This window comes from Tarenaya hassleriana, unplaced genomic scaffold, assembly GCF_000463585.1.
Source record: "Tarenaya hassleriana unplaced genomic scaffold, ASM46358v1 Cleome4, whole genome shotgun sequence".
NCBI lineage: Eukaryota > Viridiplantae > Streptophyta > Magnoliopsida > Brassicales > Cleomaceae > Tarenaya > Tarenaya hassleriana.
The window spans coordinates 5,263,692-5,285,273 of record NW_010966881.1 but is presented as its reverse complement, the minus strand read 5'-3'; the positions used below and the strand labels follow the sequence as shown (position 1 = coordinate 5,285,273).

Below are 21,582 nucleotides of genomic sequence, written 5' to 3'. Positions count from 1 at the left end.
ATAATATCCATTTGATATGTTTTCCTATCTTTATATTTTATATTATATTGAATTTTATCTATAAAATATAAATCTACATCATTAATAGTACGTTGGAATTTCGTTGTTTTGTAAGCAAGCATTTTAAAAGTTGAGACGAATTGATAATTTGATATATTTTATATATCATACACCAAAATTATATATCCACAATTTCTATGATTTCGCCATTTTAATGCCAAAAACATTGACAAATCAAAGCCAAATGATTTCCTTCTTGAAGATAAACAAAGCATCTATGTTGAAAAACAATACATTCAAAACGTACAACCATATGCGTCAAAAAATTATATGTTTGAACCATCGATCGAAAACTTTCAATTCCTCGATTAATGGAAGAAGAAATATACTCAAACTCTTTTGTCACAGTTATTGTCGAGAATCAATGTTTTTAAGAAGGAAAATTAGAAGAAATAAAATTATCTCCATTTGTCCGCAACTTACCCGAGAGGGAAGGTTGCTATTACGCACTTGCCGTGCCCGCGGTGTTTATATATATATATACTCATTTCTCAATATGCATGCATGGTGGTTAGATATAAATAAAAATATCGAATAAGTTAAAAATCTAAATGTAAAAGTAAAAAGATAACGAAGCATCGGATGACATTTTATTATTAGCTAAGCCTGAAAAAGAGTTCCAATAATTGTGGAGTAGCCGACAGAAATCTCCGGAGACACGTTTCTGCAGTTTAAAGCGTCACTGCCGGCAGAGAAACGTGCCTGCGTTGTACTTGTATCGCTCTTGTGCATGCACCTCTTTTTTTTTTTTCTTTTATTTGTTTCTACTTTTTTTAGTTTATTAAAATCATTCTTCTTCGAATTAATATTATATATGTATATGTATAGACACACAGGATGAGATGTGAATTATATATATATATATATATATATATATGTGGTGATTTTTTGATCAGTTGTAACATTGTCTTTTCGCCCATTCGAAGGAGTGGATATACATATATGTGTAGATTCCAAGTTTGACCCCAAATATGTGTAGATTCCAATTGTAATGTATATAATATGGTATTTTGATTTTACTCATCGGTTTTGTTTACTTTAAATTCAATGGATATCAATTGATTCAAGTATAATAAATACATATTTCTATCCAAAATTTAATTTCATACTTAAAATTCTTTGGAAACAGGTAAAAATGATATTGTAATTGTGCGTACGGAAAATTGCATGGATATTTTTATTATGCGTTTTTTTAAATCCATATTATTTTAATCCGTGTCCAATGTCTACATGAGCCTTTTGTTTTTCATGTAAAGGAAAATCAATTAGTTAATAAGAAAATGTACAAAATGAAGAAGAATAAACTTAGCCATAGGACCCCATATTCAGTCATGGTAATCTTTTTGAAATGTTTTCTAAATCTTTTTGAGAGTATATCTATAATGGAATATACATCACTATATGTATCCATTGGACCCTCTTCATCCATAATATTTTTCGAATTGTTTCCTAAATCATTTTGGAATATAGAATATAGAAGAATGCATACGTCACTATACTTGGACTACATCAGATTCCAATATAATGCCATCCAATATATGGTTATCTATAACCTTGTGAGCTAAGCCTAAATGTTTTGGGTGACAATTTTTTTTTATAATTAAAAAATTTACCATACTTTCGATCCAACTAAATATATTTTTTAAAGAACCGAGAAATTTCACGTGAATATCACTTTCTAAATGGAGATTCGAACACGAATTAATAAAAAAGAAATTTATCTCATTCTTTACTAGTCGAGTTATCTAATATAGGATAGTTTTGGGTGATTATGTTAATTTCCTCATTGGACATTATTCATTCATAATACTTTTCGATACTTTTTCTATATCGTTTTATATTAGAAATATTAATTATACACACACACATATATATATATATATATAAAATGTTTTATAATATAATTTAAACCGAATTACGTAATCTAGATCGTTATTTTTTTAATCCAAATATACCTATAATTAAAGAAAAGGATGCTAGCAAAACACAAACTTAAATTGTGTTTTATATGCTCGAATTAAAAAATTTCCACGCAATGAATTGATTTTTGTATTGTCGAACGAGTAAAGTTTTTATGATTGAAGATATTTAGTTGACTTTTTTAAAAGATAAATATAAAAAAATGAAAAAATGATCTGTCAACCTACCAGCTTTTCATCCACTTTGACTTCTACACGCATACATACATACATCCCCATGACATCTATGATATTAGTGTTCATCATCATAAATTAGGGTCAACCTTCTCGATTTTATTTTACAAAGTCAAGATTTCCTTTTATATTAACACATATATTAAGGAAGATTTATAATTATTATACATTGCTACATTTGAAGAAAATATAATAAAAAACATTACGAATACGCACCTTTGTTTTTTTAATTATTTTTTCAACTGGCTAAGTAAGGGGTTTTTTTTTATACTTGATGGAATCTTATCTATCTTAATATGAAAAATAAAATATAAAAAGTAAACAATAATTTTTTAATGTCTTTAATTTATTTTAAATCAATTCAAGAAATATTATTTTTTTCTATAATAGTAAGTAAAATTTAATATTTTGAAAATTTTATAATATTTTGACTATTAAAATTGATTGATATATAAATATTAATTGTGTGAATATATTTTAGATTTGGATACGAATTTGAGTTTTATGTTTTACAGTATATATATGAGTTTTAATAATAAAATTACCATTTTAACCTTAGAGTTTAAATTATTTAAATGAATGTCATATATATAGCATGTTGATGACATATAATCTATAAATAACAACGTTACATCACAAAAAAGAAGAAGAAAAAATTGATTATATATCAGTATCTTGCTAAATTTTAATTTAACCACATCAGATTCCAATAAAAAAAAAATACGATGTTCCTTTCACGCGATTAATCTCACTGTTAACGGAGGCCCTGTGCAAATACTATATATCTATATCTATTATTTTTTATTTTTTAATCAATTATATATATATATATAAATAGAAAAATAATTTTATAATTATTTTTTATGATAACATTGTAAAATTTTTAAAAAAATTTATGACTCAATTTTTAAAAATTAAAAATAACATATTTTTTTTTTAAAAATGAGGTCCCAAAAATTAGAGACCCTGTTCAAATGCACCACTTGCACTCCCTATAAGACGATTCTGAGTCTCATATCAATGCATCGTCATTTTAAAAATTCATGGTTTTATTTAGATTTTTTATTTTATTTTGTATAGTATTATAAAAATATTAAAACTAACGTGTTAACATGGAATAAACTTTTTTTATAGTGATAATGAAATTCTAAATTGTAAAACATTGTTGGAAATATATTCTATATGGACAACTAGAAGTGCAAAAAAGAACAAACAGATAACACTACTGGTAAACAGTTGGCTTAAAACTTCAAATAAATAATAAATATTCTAAGAAAGTATATTCTAATACCATATTTGAATAAATATCATTGCAGAAATGTCATATGTATATATCCAAATTTGTGATATTTTAACATTTAATTGGTAAAAATGGATTATAAATTTTATTTTAAAATTCTTGAATATTTTTTTAAATCTAAAATTAACTTAATTTACTTATATATGTGTTTTGAAAATTGAGCTGATTGATATAATCTTTTTTTGAACACTTACTTGGGGTTAATAGACATAGACTCGTTTGGAAATACATGTAATAATAAGATTTGTAAAAATTCTGCAACTAACAATACAGTAGATATTACCGTTGACCAATAGCTTAATCTTGACAAAAACATACACTATTTTTTTTTGTAATATTTATAACAATGTAATGTAAAGAAATATTTTAAAATTTGTTTTGACATTTAACAAAGGACGATTTATATATAATAATAAAACTTTTAGAACCATACTAAATTCTAAAGCACAGTTAACCATACAATAAATGTATATTATTGTTAATTTTTTTACATAACATATTTAGATGCATTTTCTAAAACAAATTCATGGGAACATGATTCGTATCTCATATAATTTTTTTTATTTGAATATGATTTGAATATAAATATAAAAATATTTAAATCAAATATAAATATTAAATCTGCGAATCATTTCAATCCTCTGAAAATTTCAAAATATTTTAATTTATCTTTTTATAGAAAGAATTTCTTTGAAACATTTAGATATATAAAAAAAAATGTTGCGTTATATCACGAAACGTCCTTTTGGCAGAGAAAAAATTTGTTACGTTTTCCCCTTCAAACAAATATTTTTGGGGAAAACTATAATTTTTTTAATTAAAAACAAGTATCTTTAAACCATAAATGGAATAAAATTCAAGGCAGATATTATACGAAAAGTTACTAAATACATATCTATCAGGTTCTCGTATTCGTACCGTTTGGTCTTTACCGACACGCTTTTCGCTTCGCATCTTATTAAATGCCCGCAAATACGTACATGTACATATAAATACGTATTCGTACATAACATCTTCCTGTCTCTCTCTCCCCCTCGCAGGTTAGTGGCTTCTGGTTTGAGTTCTGGGGACAATCACAAGATTCCTCTTCTTTTTTCTTTTTTACCGGTAACTTTTTCCTTCTTCGAATCTATTGTTTCAGGTACTTCTCTTGAAATTTTCGTTTCCCGTCCTGTTTGGCCGGTCGGAAAATTTTCGTAGACTGACCCTTTTGACTTCTTCTGTTTCCTCTCTACTGTGTTTTGCCCAAACGGGCTCTCTTAATACATTCGTTAGGGCAATGATTTCTTTTTGTGATGGTCTGATTCGGGTTTAGGTTCGTTTCCGGGAAAATTGGAGGTCACCCTTTACTGTTTTCCCGGAAAATTGTATTGGGTTGGGTTTAAATTTTAAGATTAACCCTTCAAAATTGATGCTTTCGTTGGATGGTAACGCAGAAATTGTCTACAGTTCCTCAGTTTGTAAATCTACGAATATTGTCACATTGATTTCGTCTATGGATCTGTTTATTTCGAGATATTGTTTTCTTTTTCTTATATCGCTGATCATCAATGTTAACCAGCATGTATCGTTCTTACACGTCTGCAGCCTTTGATATTTGATGCTGAGAAAATGTTTGGATCTCTTGAAACGTGTTTGTATGCATCGTTTTGGTTACGCGAGTTGTTTTTTTTCAGTTCTTTGGATGCATGTTTTGTCGTGAACAATTTGCGTTGCATCCTCAGTCTGAATCTCATTTGCAGGTGCAACCGAATCTGGACGCAACTCTCATGATGAGCCATTTGATTCTGGAATCTTGCGCCGGAAAGATGAACCAAGAATCCAACGAAAAACCGTCTTGCTGGAACATTTTCAACGGGACGGAAACCTGTGGGGATCTCGACTTGTACTCTGCTCCCTTTCTGGACAGGAACGTTTGTTTCCATCAAACGGAACAGGAGTCGGCTGCTACCGTGGCTGATGATTTGACGGATGAAGATCTTGAAATGGAGGAGCTCGAGAGGAGGTTGTGGAGAGACAAGCTGCGTCTGAAGCGGTTAAAGGAACTGAGCAAGAACGGTAAAGTGGGGAAAACCGACGGTTCCAAGAAGCCTCTGCAGTTGCAAGAACAGGCCCGGAAGAAAACGATGAGCAGGGCGCAGGATGGGATCTTGAAGTACATGTTGAAAATAATGGAAGTCTGCAACGCTCAGGGCTTTGTCTACGGGATCGTGCAGGAAAATGGGAAAACTGTCACGGGATCGTCTGACAACCTCCGGGAGTGGTGGAAGGATAAAGTGAGATTTCACAGGAACGGCCCGGCTGCCATAGCCAAGCATCGGAGAGACAATTCTTCCGAGCCTGATCAGGATTTGGGATCCGTGTTCGCTGGCTCTACCCCAAACTTACTGCTCGAGCTTCAGGATACAACTCTTGGATCACTTTTATCAGCGTTGATGCAGCACTGTAGTCCTCCACAGAGGCGTTTTCCGCTAGATAAGGGTGTGGCTCCGCCGTGGTGGCCCACGGGGAAGGAAGATTGGTGGGTACAACTGTCCTTGCCCGAGGATAGTCGAGGTTGTCCACCACCGTACAAGAAACCTCATGATCTAAAGAAGGTTTGGAAAGTCGGTGTCTTGATGTCAGTGATCAAGCACATGTCTCCCGACATCTCGAAGATACGCCGGCTTGTGAGACAGTCTAAATGCTTGCAGGAGAAGATGACTGCAAGAGAGAGCTCCATGTGGCTAGCTGCTATCAACCGAGAAGAGGCCATAGTTCGAGAGCTTTACCCGGGCTATTTCGTCAAAGAATTCAGTTCCTTTCCTGTCCCTGGCATCAATGATTGTGATGTTATTGTCCCTACAGGCGAGTATGATGTTGATGGGATTGAAACCGAGCAGTATCCGAACGTGGAAGAACATTTCAGAGAGGAGAAACCAAACCGGTATGACTTTGGGATTGGGACAAGAGAGACAGTTGTGAATAACTTGGACATTGTCCAAAAGAGGAAGCTGGAGGATGATCTTGACTTGATGGTGCATCATAACATCTATACATGTGAGAATCATCTCTGTCCGTACAGCGAAAACCGAATGGGATTTGATGACAGGATCTCAAGGGACAACCACCAACTGACTTGTGTTTACAGAGGAAACTCCTTCGGGGTCGGAGCACCGAATTTTCATGTCAACGACATCAAAGCCATGACCTTTAACCAACCCTGTGTCCAGATCAAGCAAGCAGTACCGCCAAGCAAGCCGTTCACGCCATCCTTTGGTCTACAGAATCTTATGACTCCGGAAGACGGGAAAACGACCATTTATGATCTGTGTTCGAGCTACAATAACGCCTTTCAGAGCATCAAATCCGAAAACGAAGCAGTAGCCGGGGAAGTTCAGAGCATTCTTCAGCCGAACAGACAGGAAGATCAGATGAATCTTCACCACCTCTACAGACAGGTGAACAACAATCTCTTCGAAAGACCCGAAGCAATGCATGGAGATATCTTTAGCCAAAGGTTCGACTCGTTTAAGGGCATGAACCCGTCCTCTCCCGGGCCAAACCAGAACTCGATGTTAGCGTCACTTGTCCGAAGCAACGTTACACAAACTGTGGGAGTGGAGCATCTGCTGAAACAGGACCCGTCCGTGTGGTTCCAGTAAGTAAAGCTCATCTCACTTGACGAGCCTGGTCGTGTTTCTTTGTTGAAAACCCACATCTTTAACCTCTGATTTCTTGTCCATTTTAGACTTGGAGAAGACTCTAATTCATGTGCTGATTCTTTGATTCAGTGACCACATTTATGAACTAAACTGGGTTTGCATATAAATACAACTCAAGAATACTGTTTCTTCTTTCCTTGCGTGATCTCTTCTCGTAGTTATGTCGGGTTCGAATTCGGGTTTTGACATTACATGATTTATAAATTAACGTATATACATTTGGAGGGAAAATTAAAATATAAACGAAAAGAAAATGCGAGAAAAGTTGGAGAATGAAGTGTTAAAATAATATAGAATAGAATAAAGTGTTGCAATAGTAATAAAAAATAAATTTAAAAATAAAATATTGTAACTAGGATTTTTTTTATGAAAATTATATAAAAAGTCTTTAAAAAAATTTCCAATTTTTATTATTGTCTATTTTAAAAATATTTTTTTTTATAAATTATCCCATTCCATTGCTATGTTTCTTAAATTACGAACCAGATAAATCGTTCATATTAGTGATACCAAATAAACTATTCAGCATTCACAAGAGTTAGTTGGAAACTTTCCTCCCAAAAAAATAAAACGTAGAAAAATATAAATGAATATTGTGAAACAACTTAATTCGGTTTTAATTTGATTTGAATTTAATTTAATAACTCGTCAAATATATCATGACATTTATTTTATCTAGAAAATAAAACGCTTAACATGTTTTTATTGGAAAAACAAAGATAGTTTAAGAAAATATGATAACACGAGATATTAAAACATGAAAGTGTAATTAACAAAAGTTGGTGAAGGGGATTTAAAAAAAAATAATCTTAAAGTTATAGAGGCAAAAAATGGTTAGAGAAATCAAAATAATTAACCACAAATAAAGACGGGCAAAGAGAATATAATTAGGGCCTTAGATAGTTGTGTATTGAATTCTTTTGTGGTTGAAATAAAACATATGTTTCAATATAATATTAATATCCAAACAAATATTGTCAAATGTAAAAAACTATATATATATAGAATTGATCCGTAAAATATAGAGTTAGTAATTTTGATGCAAATCCCCCAATTTATAGAAAACGAATAAAAATGAAATAATGACAATAAAATTTTTTAGTGGTGACTATTAATTAATTAATTAACTTTCAACATTGATAAATCAATGATAGTAGATTTAGTAGTGATTATTTTATTTTTCACATTCATATTCATAAAAAACTTGTGCATTCCTCATTCATATTAACTAGATTTCTACATGGATCGATTTTTTTTTTTCCGGATAGAACAGTTTTGGTCTGTCACTTACGTCAAAACTAATATCTAAATTTGTTTTTTTTACAGTGCATAAATAAAAAATATGTAAAAATAAAATATTTCTTTTCCATGGATGGATGAAAAGAAAATAATCTAAAAGATAAGTTTTTTTCCCTCTATTTGTAGATTTTAATCATATTGGATCTCTAATTAATATCCAAACAAATACAAAGGATTTTTTTCCTATTAAATTGATGTACGATTCATGTATTTTATTATAAGAATTTCCCTTTTGAATAAGTTGTTACCGTTCGGTAGATTTATCCTAAACGAGAAAAAAAAAACAATTGGGCAAACATATATCTTGTTATAAAATACTTTGTAGGCATGGAAGTGAAAACAAAAACATAAGGGAAAGAAATTATAATTTTCTATAAAATTAATATAAGATTCTATAGAACTTTTTGGTAGATTTCACTTGCAACAGATGTAAAAACCGAGATATCACATAGATTTGATTTGGTATGAAAAAGGAAAATCCAAATGGATGTTAATCGAAGCATATATATATAAATAAGATTTTTTGGCATTTATGTTTAATCCAATTTTGATTATATTTGATTTGAACTAGATTTTGGTTAAATACTATATTGGCATAAAATATTCACATTTTTATGATCTTTTGCTTTACTATAAAGAAACTTCATGAAATCAAAACAAATTTAGTTTTATTGTCTTCCAACTTGTTGTTGAAATGTGATAATCTCATGCATAGTGGTGTACCACACTCTCGGTAGTCTCATAGAATTTGTTTGAAATACAAAAAAAAAAAAAAAGAGCAAGAAAATTTACCAAACATTTGATATTCTGTTTCTTGGTTAAAGTGAAGTTTTCTTGTTAGGTAGGCAAAGCAAACATTGTATGTATGTTATGTATGTGTGTTATGTATGTTATGTATGTATGTATGTATGTATGTATGTATGTATGTTATGTATGTTATGTATGTGTGTTATGTATGTATGTATGTATGTATGTATATATGTACAATGAACTTCAGTTCTAACTTTCCCACTTATATAATCTGAAAATTTTGCCACTAAAGTTAAGGTTCGAGGGAGATTATGGATTGGTATCAGTTCTAACTTCAGCTCTCTCTCTCTTTTTTTTTTAATCGTTTGATTAAAAATGTAGGTTGTGGATGATTGGGTCAATTGAAATTAATTTTCACACCCAAATAAACGCAAACTTGTTCGCTTTAAAACCTTGGGATAAATTAAACTGTAATTTTTAATTTAAAAACATATCATTTTCAATATTTATTACCATTAATAGACACTGATAAATATCATATATACGCTTGAAGTGGCATAAAGAATAAACTGTTTTTATAAAATCGACCGAAAAAGGAATTCACATAATTTACTAAGAGTTACAAGATGAGGTGAAAACGCGTTTTCAGTAGAAAAGGGAGACACGTGTCGTTACCATATCGACCCAGAGACACCGCTGTCCCACGGATGACAGTAATGCCACCACCGCCTAAATTTTACTAAAGCATTATGAAGATGCTTGGAAATTTCGTTTTTTAAATTATTTAATTTGTAAAAAATATAGTACCTCGATTGTATTAAGAAAATATTTATTTTAATAAAAATTTGGTTTTCATTTATTTAAATAATTTTATTTTCATTGATTAATTTGATTTATAAAAATGATGTATAATCTATATTTAAGATATATATTTTGAAATATAATTAATTTTATTCACTTTGATTTTAACGTACACAAATCAAAATATCTCAATAATTATAAAATTTATATTTAAAGAAATATTTTTTTTTTGCGAAACCGAAAGTTTTTTTAAAAAAAAACGCGTAGCAATGATAAATCTGATAATAAAATAGCATTATCCGTGGATTTCTCTTGTGGGTCCCATGGAGGGTATTTTCGTCAGATGTATTAGTCAAGAATGAATTTCGTCAAAACAACGGAGTTTTCTGTGTGCTTACCAAACTGTTTCCTTTTTTCTTCTTCTTATTTTAGACAACTGATTTATTTTTAATTACCATTTTATATAACTTTTCCATGTCAATGCCGATCAGATAGAATAAAAAGCTACACAAAATGAGATTGGAAAACAAAAATCTAAAATTTTCGCTGAAATTATTTTATCTTTTATGTCAATATTAGTCCATATATATTTTGGTTGGTATTTCCTAATACTCTAAAATTTATATATCCATCTTTTATATACATATATATCTCCCTCTTTATAAATAAACATAAATATTGTCCATTGAGCCATTATTTTGGAAATTTTTTATCTAATATAATTTTAATGTAACAATGAGTTATCTATAAATAATTTGTAAAAAAGGAATTATCTTTTTTAAAAATATATGGTAGATATTTTAACCTTATATACAAATTAAAATGAGTAATATTTTTGTGACAATTCCTCCAACGTTATTCACATTTTAAAACGAATTTTATAATTTATGTGATAGGTTTTATTTTTACTCTTTTAATTTCGGTCTAATCATGCAACAAATCAGTATATAGATTGAAATACATTAAATAAAATTTGGGAAAATTAGTACCACTTTTTTCAAGGTATTCGTAAAATGGAAAGTACGATTAATATAAGTAACTACACACACACACACACACGAATACATTGAAATTTGAAGTATATCGAATTTCTAGAAGGACATCAGTGTTGCTTTTCCGCAAATGAAAAAAGAAAAAGCAAATTATCTTCATAACCCAGATTAATCTGTCATTATCTAACCCAAATGTTCAAACATTACAACTAACTTTCACAAAAAAAAAAGATTAGCATACCAAACTTAAAGTAGATACATATACATTATACCAAAAAAAAAAAAGTAGATACATATACATACGTACGTACGACAAGAGGGGCATGTTCGTCATTTCGTAATCCAAACTTGCTAAAAAGTCCCCGGGCGAACAGGGACGAATAGTCACGTCCTCCTCAGCGAACGAGCACCAAGGGGTATCGACATTTCAACATCCAAAAGCTGCCCGATGGTCGCCACGTGGTGCGTCGTGAGGTACACAGATCAACCAACAGCCCTCAGATTCCGACACGTATATCCAACCTTCCGACAGATTAGCCTCGCTGCCACGTAGGATGCCACGTGTACATCTCCTCCTCCGTCTTTAAAAAAGCCACAATAAAAGCCTTATCGAAGAAAAACCTCCCGTTGCTTCACCTTTTTCTCTCTCCGGTGGTTAGATTCTTTAGTGTCCGCTTCAGTTTCTGATACTTTCGTATTTTGGTTTTTGGATTTTGAATTTCGGATTTTCGTTTGGTTTCATCTCTGTCGCCATAATTCCCGGCGACAGAGTTCGCCGGAATATTGCCGAGGAAGATGAAGAATCCGGCGACTGTGTTTATGTTCGATTGCCGTTGCTTGTATCATTGGCGAAATCAAAGCATGATCATGACGTTCTCGTGTCGTCGCGTATCTCGGGGACTTTAATCCGTATCTTCAAACCCTAGATTAAAGCAATCTTTTCCTTTTCTCTCTCTCTCTCTCTCTTTTAAATCTGTTGTTTTTCTCCAGAACTTTGCCCTGTTTCGAAGTTATTCCCTGCTTTGTTCGGGAATTTGAATAATATTAGTTCTGATAAATAATCGGAGACTGGGTTTGGGATTTTCTCCCTCATTTTTTTTTCACTTAGATATTTGGGCTTTTTTTGGTGCTCAATTTTCATTTCTTTCCTCTCCATCTTTTCTGTTTGGTGTGTAAGCAAAGAAAAATCACGGCAAAATCATAATGCCTTTCCCCATGAAAATCCAACCGATCGACTCCGATATGTCGGAGGAGCTGATTTTTCCGGAGCCGATGAGGCAGATGCCGAAATCGCGGCTGAAGCGGCTCTTCGAGCGTCAATTTACCGGTGTCCTGAAGAACTCCGCCGCCACGGAGCCTCCTCCGACACCGGCGCAGCCACTCTCCAGAGGGAATTCCGGCGAGTTCGAACCGAGCTCGGTCTGTTTGGCGAAAATGGTTCAAAACTTTATCGAGGATAACAACAACAACAACAACGAGAAACAGAGGTGTGGCCGCAACCGCTGCAACTGCTTCAGCGGCAGCAGCACCGGCACTGACAGCTCTGACGACGAATGGGAATCTGTCGGCTTCAATTCTTCTGGTGAAGCTTGTGAAATCCTTAAGGTATGTTGGGTATTCTTTTTTTGGTTTTCTGCTTTTTCAGATTCTGGGTTTTAATGAAATGCGGAATCTGATTGCGTGGAGGCTTTGCATGTGTAGAGCCTGGTGGTTTGTACGAGCGTGAGCGAGAGGAATTTATTGGCGGATACGGCGAAGATTGTGGAGAAAAATAAGAACTTGAAGCGAAAAGACGAATCTTCCTGGAAAATTGTCGCCGATGGGTTGGTGGGCTTAGGCTATGACGCGGCTTTATGCAAATCTCGTTGGGAGAGAGCGCCTTCTTGCCCTGCAGGTATTTCTGCTATGAATCTATTTATGAAATTTTCCTCTTTTGGTTCTGTTTGGTTGCTAAGAAAAGTAGCAGAGAAAACCACTGTCACTTGCGTTGGATTTCTTTAGATTACCATGGGTTCTTCACAATCCACGGAATCTGTTTGTTTCTGAGGAAATTTCGGGAAAGAAGAAAGTTTTTTTTCTCTGGATCTGTTTGGTTAGAAAGAAGAAACGTGTATCCTGTTAGTTGTTCACCCTGAGGCCTGAGAAAATTGCTAGAAAGAACAACACTTTCATACTAAAGAGCGGATTCCTTTTCTGGTTCTGATTGGTTTCTAGGAAAAAGAGCAGAATTGAAATTGAATAAATGCATGAAAGGTTGGAGGCTTCAAGATTGTTAAGACAGGCTGTTGTTGTGTACTGGAACAGGAGAGTACGAGTACGTGGATGTGATAACAAAAGGCGGCGAGAGGCTGCTGATCGACATAGACTTCAGGTCCGAATTCGAGATCGCCCGTCCGACCAAATCTTACAAGTCGATCCTGCAGGCTATGCCTTACGTATTCGTGGGCAAAGCCGATCGGCTGCAGAGGATCATCCAGATCGTGTCGGAAGCCGCGAGACAGAGCCTGAAGAAGAAAGGCTTACACGTCCCGCCGTGGCGAAAAGCCGAATACGTCAGAGCCAAGTGGCTGTCTCCTAATGCCCGCACCGACCAAAACCAGAACCCTTCAGCCGCAGCCGACGTTACTAAGCGCCAACCCCTCGAGGTAACTGAACTCGAAGGTTCTGTCTTTTCGTTTTCGGATGAATCCGAGGAACATCTGCAGGACGGCGCGATCGATATGATGATGATATAACATAACCGTGTAGACTTTTAACATAAGACTTGTTTAAAAAACAAAAAAAAGCTATTGAACTCTCTCCCTTATGGTTTTTTTATATGTAAGGGTGTCGGGTCCCATTGCTCTGCCTCGTTTTTTTGGTGCGAGGGAGGGAGCGTGGTCCGGCTCTATAGGTATATCTCCGAGGCAGATGTAAGAAACCGCCGGTGTTCATAACGCCGAGCTGTGTGTGTTGGATACTATGCTTTGTTATATCCAAAGTTTGTGTCTGAAACTTATACAGAACTAAGAGCTTGGTTGGTTATTTGTAATGGCAATAATCGTTTTTGTATGGCATTGTTCCTTTTTATTATACGTCTGTGTCGTGGAACCACACACACATTCTGCGCAATATCGAATGTTCTTCTTTTACTATGTTAATAATTCGGGACCCTGATTTAAGAAGATGGGTTTGGTCGCACCATCCATAGTCTATGCAATAATTTTTTCTAATTATACGATGTTAGTAAAACTAATTGGATTTGTCATATATTTTCCATTCCTCGAGTAATAAATGACATCAACATTGAGAAAAGTCAAAATAAAGCTATGAACATTTTAAGTTTTATTTTAATTTATTTGGGTTTAAATTAACATTCTACATGTATATAGATCGAGTTATTATGTTATATATATGCAATATTTGATGTATCAATAAAAGAGGAATTTTAACAATTTTAAATTTTTTTTCTCTTTTACAAAACTAAAAAAAATTATTCGAATAGGAATATATATATTTTTATGATACAGTGTATACAAATTTATACTGAAATATTTACAATAATTACTGCAAAATATTAATTTTTTGGTCTTTGAAAAAAAGACATCGAAGTCTCCTCCGTTCATAGTTCAGAGTCAGACTAGACAAAAAAATAAATAACGGTAGTAATAAATGAATAATGCAAAATACAAAACGTTTATGCTTTGACAGTAATACCCTTATAAAATCTGCTTCTTTCGCCATGGTTCATCAAGGGCTTTATGGTAATATTGATGCATCATCTATGTCTCCTCCTTTTCTCCCACTTGGCTGTAATCGAGTGCACCTCACCTTGGTCTAAACCTCGTGCAACCATTAGCCCGCATCTCTCTTCGTGGGTGCGCTGCACGATTCTTAACGTACGCCCTCCTTCCCAGGTTTCCCCCTCCCTCGAGATCCCTTTCTCTTCTTCTTCTTCTTCTTCTTCTTCTACATGTTCGCTTCTTCTTGGGATTCTGGAATTGGCTAGAGATTTTCTTTTTGACTTGAAACGGTATTGTGGACAAGACGCAGATCGTGCACTATCTGTGTCGGATCATGGAGATTTCTTGTCGGGTCTATGTATTCTTGGTTTCACTCTGCCTATTTCTGTCAACCTCTCTCTCGATTGACAACTTTTACGAGGCGTAAGTGGAATTCTTGTTTTTCTTCTCTATAAGTATTTTTTCCTGGAAAAGTTGCCGGATTCCATTTTCTGTAGCGGGGATTTGTTGCTTTAAGTGTATTGGAATATGGGTTAAAGCTAATATTTTGAAACCTTTCCTGCAATAATTCTTTGAATTTCTTGCTGCATTGTTGATTTTAACAGTTATAAGTTCTTCTGTTTGTTGTGGAGTGGATGTACTCTTGGATCTCGTTCCCTTTACTTATCAGTCTACTTAGGGTTTTGTTTCATCACAATTTGATTCAAATATAGTCTGTAATTGCTGCAGGAATCATATTTGAGTTAAGTTCTTGAGTGTTTGGAAGTCAGTTCGTAATCTGTGGATGGATCGAAATATTTATTCTTTCAACAGTAAATATGGTGTCGAAGAGCTAGAAACCCATAAATTTCCTCAAAATGTTTATTCTTTCAACAGTAAATATGATGTAAATCGTGTCTGTGGCAATCTGTTGGTAAAAGTATTAGGCTATTGAAAGAGGGTCATTCTTGCCGAAGTGCCATCAACATAGATGAGTGCACGGTTTTATCGTCACCCGAATGTATCCATTGATGTTTTGTAGACCTTTGGTTGATTGCCAACTGGTCCTTGTTCAATATGCAGCTTTCCTATTGTGGAACCTGATCCTGGCCATACAAAGCTCCGTCTTAGTAGGGAAGGATTGGAAGCAATTAGCAGAATAACAACTCCCATTGCAGCTGTTGCGGTATGTGGGAGTTACAGTTTGCATGGTTATCTGTTAATTGCCATTCCTTTCTGCTTGATATTATCTTGCTGAAACCTACTAGTAAGGACCTTGGAATTTGTTCGGTGTTAGTTCTCACCTTTTGTTTTTTTTTCTCTTTCCTATTGACAAATTAGGTGATCGGTCCATATCGTTCTGGCAAATCGTTTCTACTCAATCAGCTTCTTTCCCTTTCCTGTTATGAAGGTGCTTCTTTTTGCAAAATCTGGGTTCTGTGCCTAGAGTTGATGTATAGATAAGTTTGTTAATCGAAAAGCATATTCAATTTGAGACTTTTGCTTATAATAAATTTGGCATCCTCAGGTTTTGGTGTTGGTCACATGCGTGACACGAAAACGAAAGGTACTGAAACGATGTGCTGAGGAAATTTTTATCCATCCATCACAAATAGTCTTTTCTCTGAAAAAAATGTATGGTCCTAGGAAAGGATTGCGGATTTTGTTTGAAATTTTTTAGACTTGCTTGCTATTTGCTAATAGGTATTTGGGTCTGGGGAACACCTATAGAGCTGGAGATTGATGGAGTAAAAACTTCTGTATTTTATCTTGACACTGAAGGATTTGAAAGTGTTGGAAAGTCAAACGTATATGATGACCGGTAATTATGCTGCTCTGTTTTTTTACATTTTGGCATTTGTATGCTACTGAAGCTCTGCATATTTACTTATTTGTTGCCCACTGTTTCAGAATTTTCGCTCTTGCAACTGTGATGAGTTCTGTACTTGTCTATAATCTGCCTGAAACAGTAAGTTGTCCTGCCTCTGCGCTTCTTCAGATTATTTATGCTTCTAGCTTCCATACTTAGGATGCAAAGTAGAGAAACTAAATTTATGGGGTGATTTGAACCTTTATGTCTAAGGTTCAGGTTACTAGAGAGGCTTAAAATTACACATTACAGGTGAACCATTGAATATGTTGATTTCCTGATGGTCATGATGTTTAAGCCAAATTGGTATTTTGTGTTCTTTTTTAAATTGGTATCTTGCGCAATAGTTATGAAAAATATGGTTGTTGACGACTCAAAGTTATGATTAAAACTGATGTTGCGCAACAGTTATAAAACCGATGTTGGAAAATTTCCTTCTTGGAAATCTCTCTGATATGGGTTTTGGTCAGATCCGTGAAGCAGATATTTCTCGATTGTCTTTTGCTGTTGAGCTAGCAGAAGAGTTCTATGGAAGGTTTGCTGATTGATTCTGCTCTACATTCTCCATCTGTTGAATATTAGAGTTATCTCTATTCCGCATTAATATTGACTTGATTCTGTTTTCATTGGCTCATGCAACCCGGTGGGCAGGGTAAAGGTAATTCACAGTTTGCTTCTAATGATGTTGTTCTTGATTCATGTCATCTTCCAGAATTCTGGTTTTGATTTTCTCCATTTCTTGTAGGGCCAAGATGTTGCTTTTGAACCTGCAAAGCTTTTGTGGCTTATCCAGCGTGATTTTCTGCGTACGTCTATTGTGCTTTCATAGATAAGTTCGCTATAATTCACACTGAATTGTTGTTAGATATTCTGTTATGCCTGCATAAGTCCAAATGCTTCTTGTGAACCTTTTTGATATACTTGTTTTTATTTATGCAAAGAAAGGGCTTGACTAAAAGTATTACAATGTCACACAGAAGGGAAGTCGGTACAGGAAATGGTGGATCAAGCTCTCAGACGTGTCCCTAATACAGAGGGTGAGAGTTCTTGTCAATTCTTTAACTGATGTTTCACAGAAAATTTCTTTTGTCAGAAACCCTTATTGATGGATTATTTCTGTTTGCTGTGTTTACAGGTGACAAAAACATAGATCAGGTACTATCTTCTTTGTCTTACTTCTGCCGGGTACAAATTAATTATCATCATTCTTGTTTCAGAAGCTATCCCTGTCATCTTTTCTCAGGTTAACCAGATCCGGGAGTCCTTAGCTAGAATGGGTGACAACAGCACAGCCTTTAGCTTACCACAAGTATGGACTTTGTATGTGTTTGCTTATTTACGTATTTCATTTTTGTAAAAAATTTCCCACATGCATGTTTCTTGGAAAAAAGAACATGAATACTTGAATCATAGTGGCTAATCATAGTGCATGAAAATGATTGTATTGAAAATTATTTTAGTGGAATACTTTGCCAGTTAGATGGTTGTTACCTCTAAAGGAAAAGTGAGTCCCACATCGGTTCAAAGAGGAATTGTGAAGTCCTCTTAGTTTAAATGTTCTTAGTGCTGATCTTACAAAACTATGAGTCCTTTACATATTCGTGTTTGATTGAGCATATGTATAGTTGTTTCCCTTGTGGTAAATCTGCCCGTTGTTTTTGTTTTATAGCCTCATCTCATGCGTACGAAGCTGTGTGATATGAAGGATGAGGAGCTTGACTCCACATATGTTGCAAAAAGAGACCAGTTGAAAAAGGTTGTTTCCGATATAATTCGTCCAAAGATTGTGCAGGGGAAAACCCTAAACGGGAAGGAGTTCATCTCTTTTCTGGAACAGGTGAGTTACTGTTTCTGGGCTGTGTGGTTCCATATATAATATTTGCAAAAAATTAAAGCTTTTGGATTGAGGGAATGTGTCCTTGGAAATTCAAATGAAAGCATTGTGGCTTCTTGTTGTTGTACTGTTTATGTATATGATGGGAAACGAAAAGTTATCTGAGTTGCCTTTTCAAGTTTAGAAATGGTTATTTCTTTTATTGGATGAATGTCTAATGATAGCATTTTCTTCTTCTGGTTTCTTGAAGGCATCAACATGTGCAATTTGCTTTAGTTCTCTTACAATGTCAAAATGAATGTTATAATTGTGATGCATGTGTTCTGTCACTGTTCTTGCCCTATGTGGCTAGGATGCTTATTGACAAATAAAATAGGTATGTACCAAATTCCAGATTGCTATGTGGCATATCTCTGTGTAGATTCAGAAAAACTTTTTTATGTTACTATTAACATGTGTATCTTATACGCACTAAAGGCTATTTAATTCTTTTATTTTAATTTTCAGATTCTGGATGCTTTGAATAAAGGGGAGATCCCATCCACAGGATCACTAGTTGAGGTTTTCAACAAAGGTATTCTTGAGCGATGTGTGAAGCTATACAATGAGAGGATGTCAAGGTTGCGTTTACCGATGTCAGAAGAATCTCTGCGGAGTGCCCATGAAGCGGCTCATGGTGAAACTACGAAAGCTTTTGATGAGCAGCATTTCGGTCGACATCATGCGAAGAAATCTTTCGCACAATTAGATGAACAAATGCAAGAGGTATGGGTCCTTATTTTGCGATGAAATTCATTGGACTATGACTACATAGAATATGTTTTTCAAATGTAATTTCTCAATCACTTTTTCGCTCTGTAAATCGTATCTAGGTATATAAGAATTTTGTCCTTGCGAATGAATACCAATCCTCAAAGCTCTGCGAGGGATTATATACAAAGTGCGAGGATGGTATGGACCACCTACAGACTCTTCGACTTCCTTCCATGGCTAAATTCAATGTGGGTATTCAGCACTGCAACCAGAGTTTTGAGCAGAAATGCGTCGGCCCGTCAAGGAAAAATTACGAGCAAAGGTTGACTAAGGTAATATATGCACTTATTTTGAGTTTTGTATTAAAAGCATTGTGCTTCGGTTTGAGGGTCTAGTACATACAGTGTTTCTGGAGTCATACGGCATCTCTTTTGCTATTATGGTACAGTTTTCTAATCTACGCTGCCAAGTTACCAAATTTATTTTGTGAATTGTGATGGCTCATGTTATTGCTAGTTTTACATGGAGATTAGTTTCCTTTTTCTTAATTTGAATCTCGAGTTAGAAAGAAGATGCATACATAAACCTTATATTGAATATTAATTTTGTGTATCTGCAGATGATGGGGAAGTCACGATCGTTGTTCATCAAAGAATACAATAACCGGCTGTTCAATTGGTTGGTCGCGTTCTCTCTTGTAATGGTTGTTGTTGGCCGGTTCATCATCAAATTCATTTTGTTAGAGATGGCGGCATGGATACTCTTCATATTCTTGGAGACATACACGAGAATGTTCTGGTCCGCGGAGTCTCTTTATTACAACCCCATTTGGCATTTCATCGTAGCAACTTGGGAAACCGTTGTCTATAGCCCAGTTCTCGACTTGGACAGGTAACATATATCTTTCGCTCGATGTTTACTAACAAGTTTTTTACATTTCGAAATAATGTTTCAACTTAAAGAGTGCATTTCAAAGATAGGCTTGGATTTGAGTTTTCTGAAATCAAAGTGCCGTGTTTGTCTCTGTCATAATCTATGTGTCGTGTCCCGATAATCAGATGGGCTATTCCGCTGGTCTGCTTAGTTGCATTCTGGGTGCTTTACTGGCGGTGCTATGGAAAGAGGAAACACGGGTCGCATTGGCTTCTACCGTTGTACAATAGTCATAAGAGCGGGCCGAATAGGCCACGGTCCGAGTAAACGAGGCTGATACGAGGTTGATATACTAGTATATATTTGCGGGTAGTTCTTGATGGTTTTGCCATTCGAAGCCTGCACCGATGCTACCACCAATTCTTTGGAAGCTTACTGAGGAAATCTACTGAAACATGTGTTCCCACAAAGAGGTTAAGAAGAATCAGAATCAGAAGGATGGGTCAGTTCAAAGTTGGGTTTGATCATTGATGCTGATGCTGATGCTGATGCTGATGCTGAAATCTACTGAAACATGTGTACCATCTACATGGTTGAATCTTTTTATTGTTTGTTTTATTCACGGCAAAAAAAAATGATAGATTCAATTATTTCATTAAATGTTACCTAATAGCGTTACCTACCTATGTGTAATTTATATATATATATATATATATATATATATATATATAATAATACACACAGACCATTTAAGAAATTCTCTTCAGATGTATTTTTCTTTCAGGTGTGATGGAGACACAGACATTTTTATTTTTGAGCTTCAAGTATTAGGCACAAAAGCATACGAGAGGAGGAAAGTAGGTGAAGTGGGTTCGTATACTGATGACAACGTGTTTATTTAATTTAACAATATCCACATATTGATATTCACAAAATAGATATAAATACTTGTGTCATAATATAGCAATACACAAGCTTATACATATAGCCCTTACTAATAGTGTGTGAGTGTGGGTGAGAATGGGATCAATGGCTCAGAAATCGGCATTGATACTATGTGGAGATTACATGGAAGCCTACGAGACCTTGACGCCACTCTACGTTCTGGAGGCGTTTGGCGTTCGCGTTCACTGCGTTTCCCCTGGTCGCAAAGCCGGCCAAAAGTGCGTTATGGCCGCTCACGATTTCTTGGAATTCGAGGTATGATCTTCATCTCTGTATCATTTTTTTGTAATTCCGATGTCGACCCATTTATCGATATGTATTGTAGATTCCAAAACTTGATTTTACTCTTGTGGTTGTGTTGGTTAGCTATACACCGAGCTGGTGGTCGATCACGTAACGCTAAACGCGAACTTCGATGACGTCATACCGGAGAACTACGACGTCATCATCGTCCCCGGCGGCCGGTTCACGGAGCTTTTAAGCACCGACGAGAAATGTGTAGGCCTCGTGGCTCGCTTCGCCGAGCTGAAGAAGCTGGTTTTCACGC

The 21,582-nt window shown here is 34.6% G+C and overlaps 4 protein-coding genes across 9 annotated transcripts in view; all 4 read left to right on the top strand.

The window, feature by feature from the left end:
• The first annotated feature begins 4,525 nt into the window (after positions 1 to 4,525).
• LOC104824179 (ETHYLENE INSENSITIVE 3-like 1 protein) lies at positions 4,526 to 7,351 on the top strand. Of its 3 annotated transcripts, none has more exons than XM_010556161.2 (2): positions 4,526 to 4,553; positions 5,256 to 7,351. In XM_010556161.2, the coding sequence occupies exon 2, from the start codon at positions 5,283 to 5,285 to the stop codon at positions 7,155 to 7,157; it is 1,875 nt and encodes a 624-aa protein (XP_010554463.1). In that variant the 5' UTR covers positions 4,526 to 4,553; positions 5,256 to 5,282; the 3' UTR covers positions 7,158 to 7,351. The 3 variants fall into 3 exon arrangements, with proteins under 3 accessions (XP_010554463.1, XP_010554461.1, XP_010554462.1); XM_010556159.2 differs by having other exon boundaries at positions 4,545 to 4,620; XM_010556160.2 differs by lacking the exon at positions 4,526 to 4,553 and adding an exon at positions 4,571 to 4,654.
• Positions 7,352 to 11,670: 4,319 nt separating this feature from the next.
• Positions 11,671 to 14,133, top strand: LOC104824178. The gene is made up of 3 exons (XM_010556158.1): positions 11,671 to 12,664; positions 12,761 to 12,953; positions 13,364 to 14,133. The coding sequence occupies exons 1-3, from the start codon at positions 12,263 to 12,265 to the stop codon at positions 13,792 to 13,794; spliced, it is 1,026 nt and encodes a 341-aa protein (XP_010554460.1). The 5' UTR covers positions 11,671 to 12,262; the 3' UTR covers positions 13,795 to 14,133.
• A 718-nt stretch (positions 14,134 to 14,851) lies between these two features.
• On the top strand, positions 14,852 to 20,774 carry LOC104824177 (guanylate-binding protein 4-like). 3 transcript variants are annotated; one of them, XM_010556156.2, is made up of 18 exons: positions 14,852 to 14,955; positions 15,092 to 15,204; positions 15,844 to 15,946; positions 16,102 to 16,171; positions 16,289 to 16,327; positions 16,465 to 16,582; positions 16,672 to 16,729; positions 17,101 to 17,165; positions 17,282 to 17,288; positions 17,376 to 17,436; positions 17,608 to 17,667; positions 17,766 to 17,785; positions 17,874 to 17,939; positions 18,300 to 18,467; positions 18,972 to 19,229; positions 19,337 to 19,549; positions 19,837 to 20,108; positions 20,276 to 20,774. In XM_010556156.2, the coding sequence occupies exons 2-18, from the start codon at positions 15,116 to 15,118 to the stop codon at positions 20,415 to 20,417; spliced, it is 1,809 nt and encodes a 602-aa protein (XP_010554458.1). In that variant the 5' UTR covers positions 14,852 to 14,955; positions 15,092 to 15,115; the 3' UTR covers positions 20,418 to 20,774. The 3 variants fall into 3 exon arrangements, with proteins under 3 accessions (XP_010554458.1, XP_010554457.1, XP_010554459.1); XM_010556155.2 differs by having other exon boundaries at positions 14,859 to 14,955; positions 15,086 to 15,204; XM_010556157.2 differs by lacking the exon at positions 15,092 to 15,204 and having other exon boundaries at positions 14,888 to 14,955.
• Positions 20,775 to 20,919: 145 nt separating this feature from the next.
• The window catches only part of LOC104824176 (DJ-1 protein homolog E-like), a 2,427-nt gene continuing 1,764 nt past the window's right edge, over positions 20,920 to 21,582 (top strand). Inside the window, exons 1-2 of one of the 2 annotated variants that reach the window (XM_010556153.2) lie at positions 20,920 to 21,290; positions 21,402 to 21,580. In XM_010556153.2, coding sequence (XP_010554455.1) covers positions 21,111 to 21,290; positions 21,402 to 21,580 — 359 coding nt within the window. In that variant the 5' untranslated portion in view covers positions 20,920 to 21,110. Of the gene's footprint in view, positions 21,291 to 21,401 lie in introns of both variants that reach the window. The other variant, XM_010556154.2, reaches the window with a different exon arrangement.

Excerpts from the sequence above, each read along its gene's own strand:
- LOC104824179 (XM_010556161.2), top strand. The coding sequence starts at position 5,283 with ATGATGAGCCATTTGATTCTGGAATCTTGCGCCGGAAAGATGAACCAA.
- LOC104824178 (XM_010556158.1), top strand. The coding sequence starts at position 12,263 with ATGCCTTTCCCCATGAAAATCCAACCGATCGACTCCGATATGTCGGAG. Across the intron at positions 12,665-12,760 it reads AAGCTTGTGAAATCCTTAAG|AGCCTGGTGGTTTGTACGAG; the intron begins GTATGTTGGGTA and ends TTGCATGTGTAG. Across the intron at positions 12,954-13,363 it reads AGCGCCTTCTTGCCCTGCAG|GAGAGTACGAGTACGTGGAT; the intron begins GTATTTCTGCTA and ends GTACTGGAACAG.
- LOC104824177 (XM_010556156.2), top strand. The coding sequence starts at position 15,116 with ATGGAGATTTCTTGTCGGGTCTATGTATTCTTGGTTTCACTCTGCCTA. Across the intron at positions 15,205-15,843 it reads ATTGACAACTTTTACGAGGC|CTTTCCTATTGTGGAACCTG; the intron begins GTAAGTGGAATT and ends TTCAATATGCAG. Across the intron at positions 19,230-19,336 it reads TAGATGAACAAATGCAAGAG|GTATATAAGAATTTTGTCCT; the intron begins GTATGGGTCCTT and ends AATCGTATCTAG.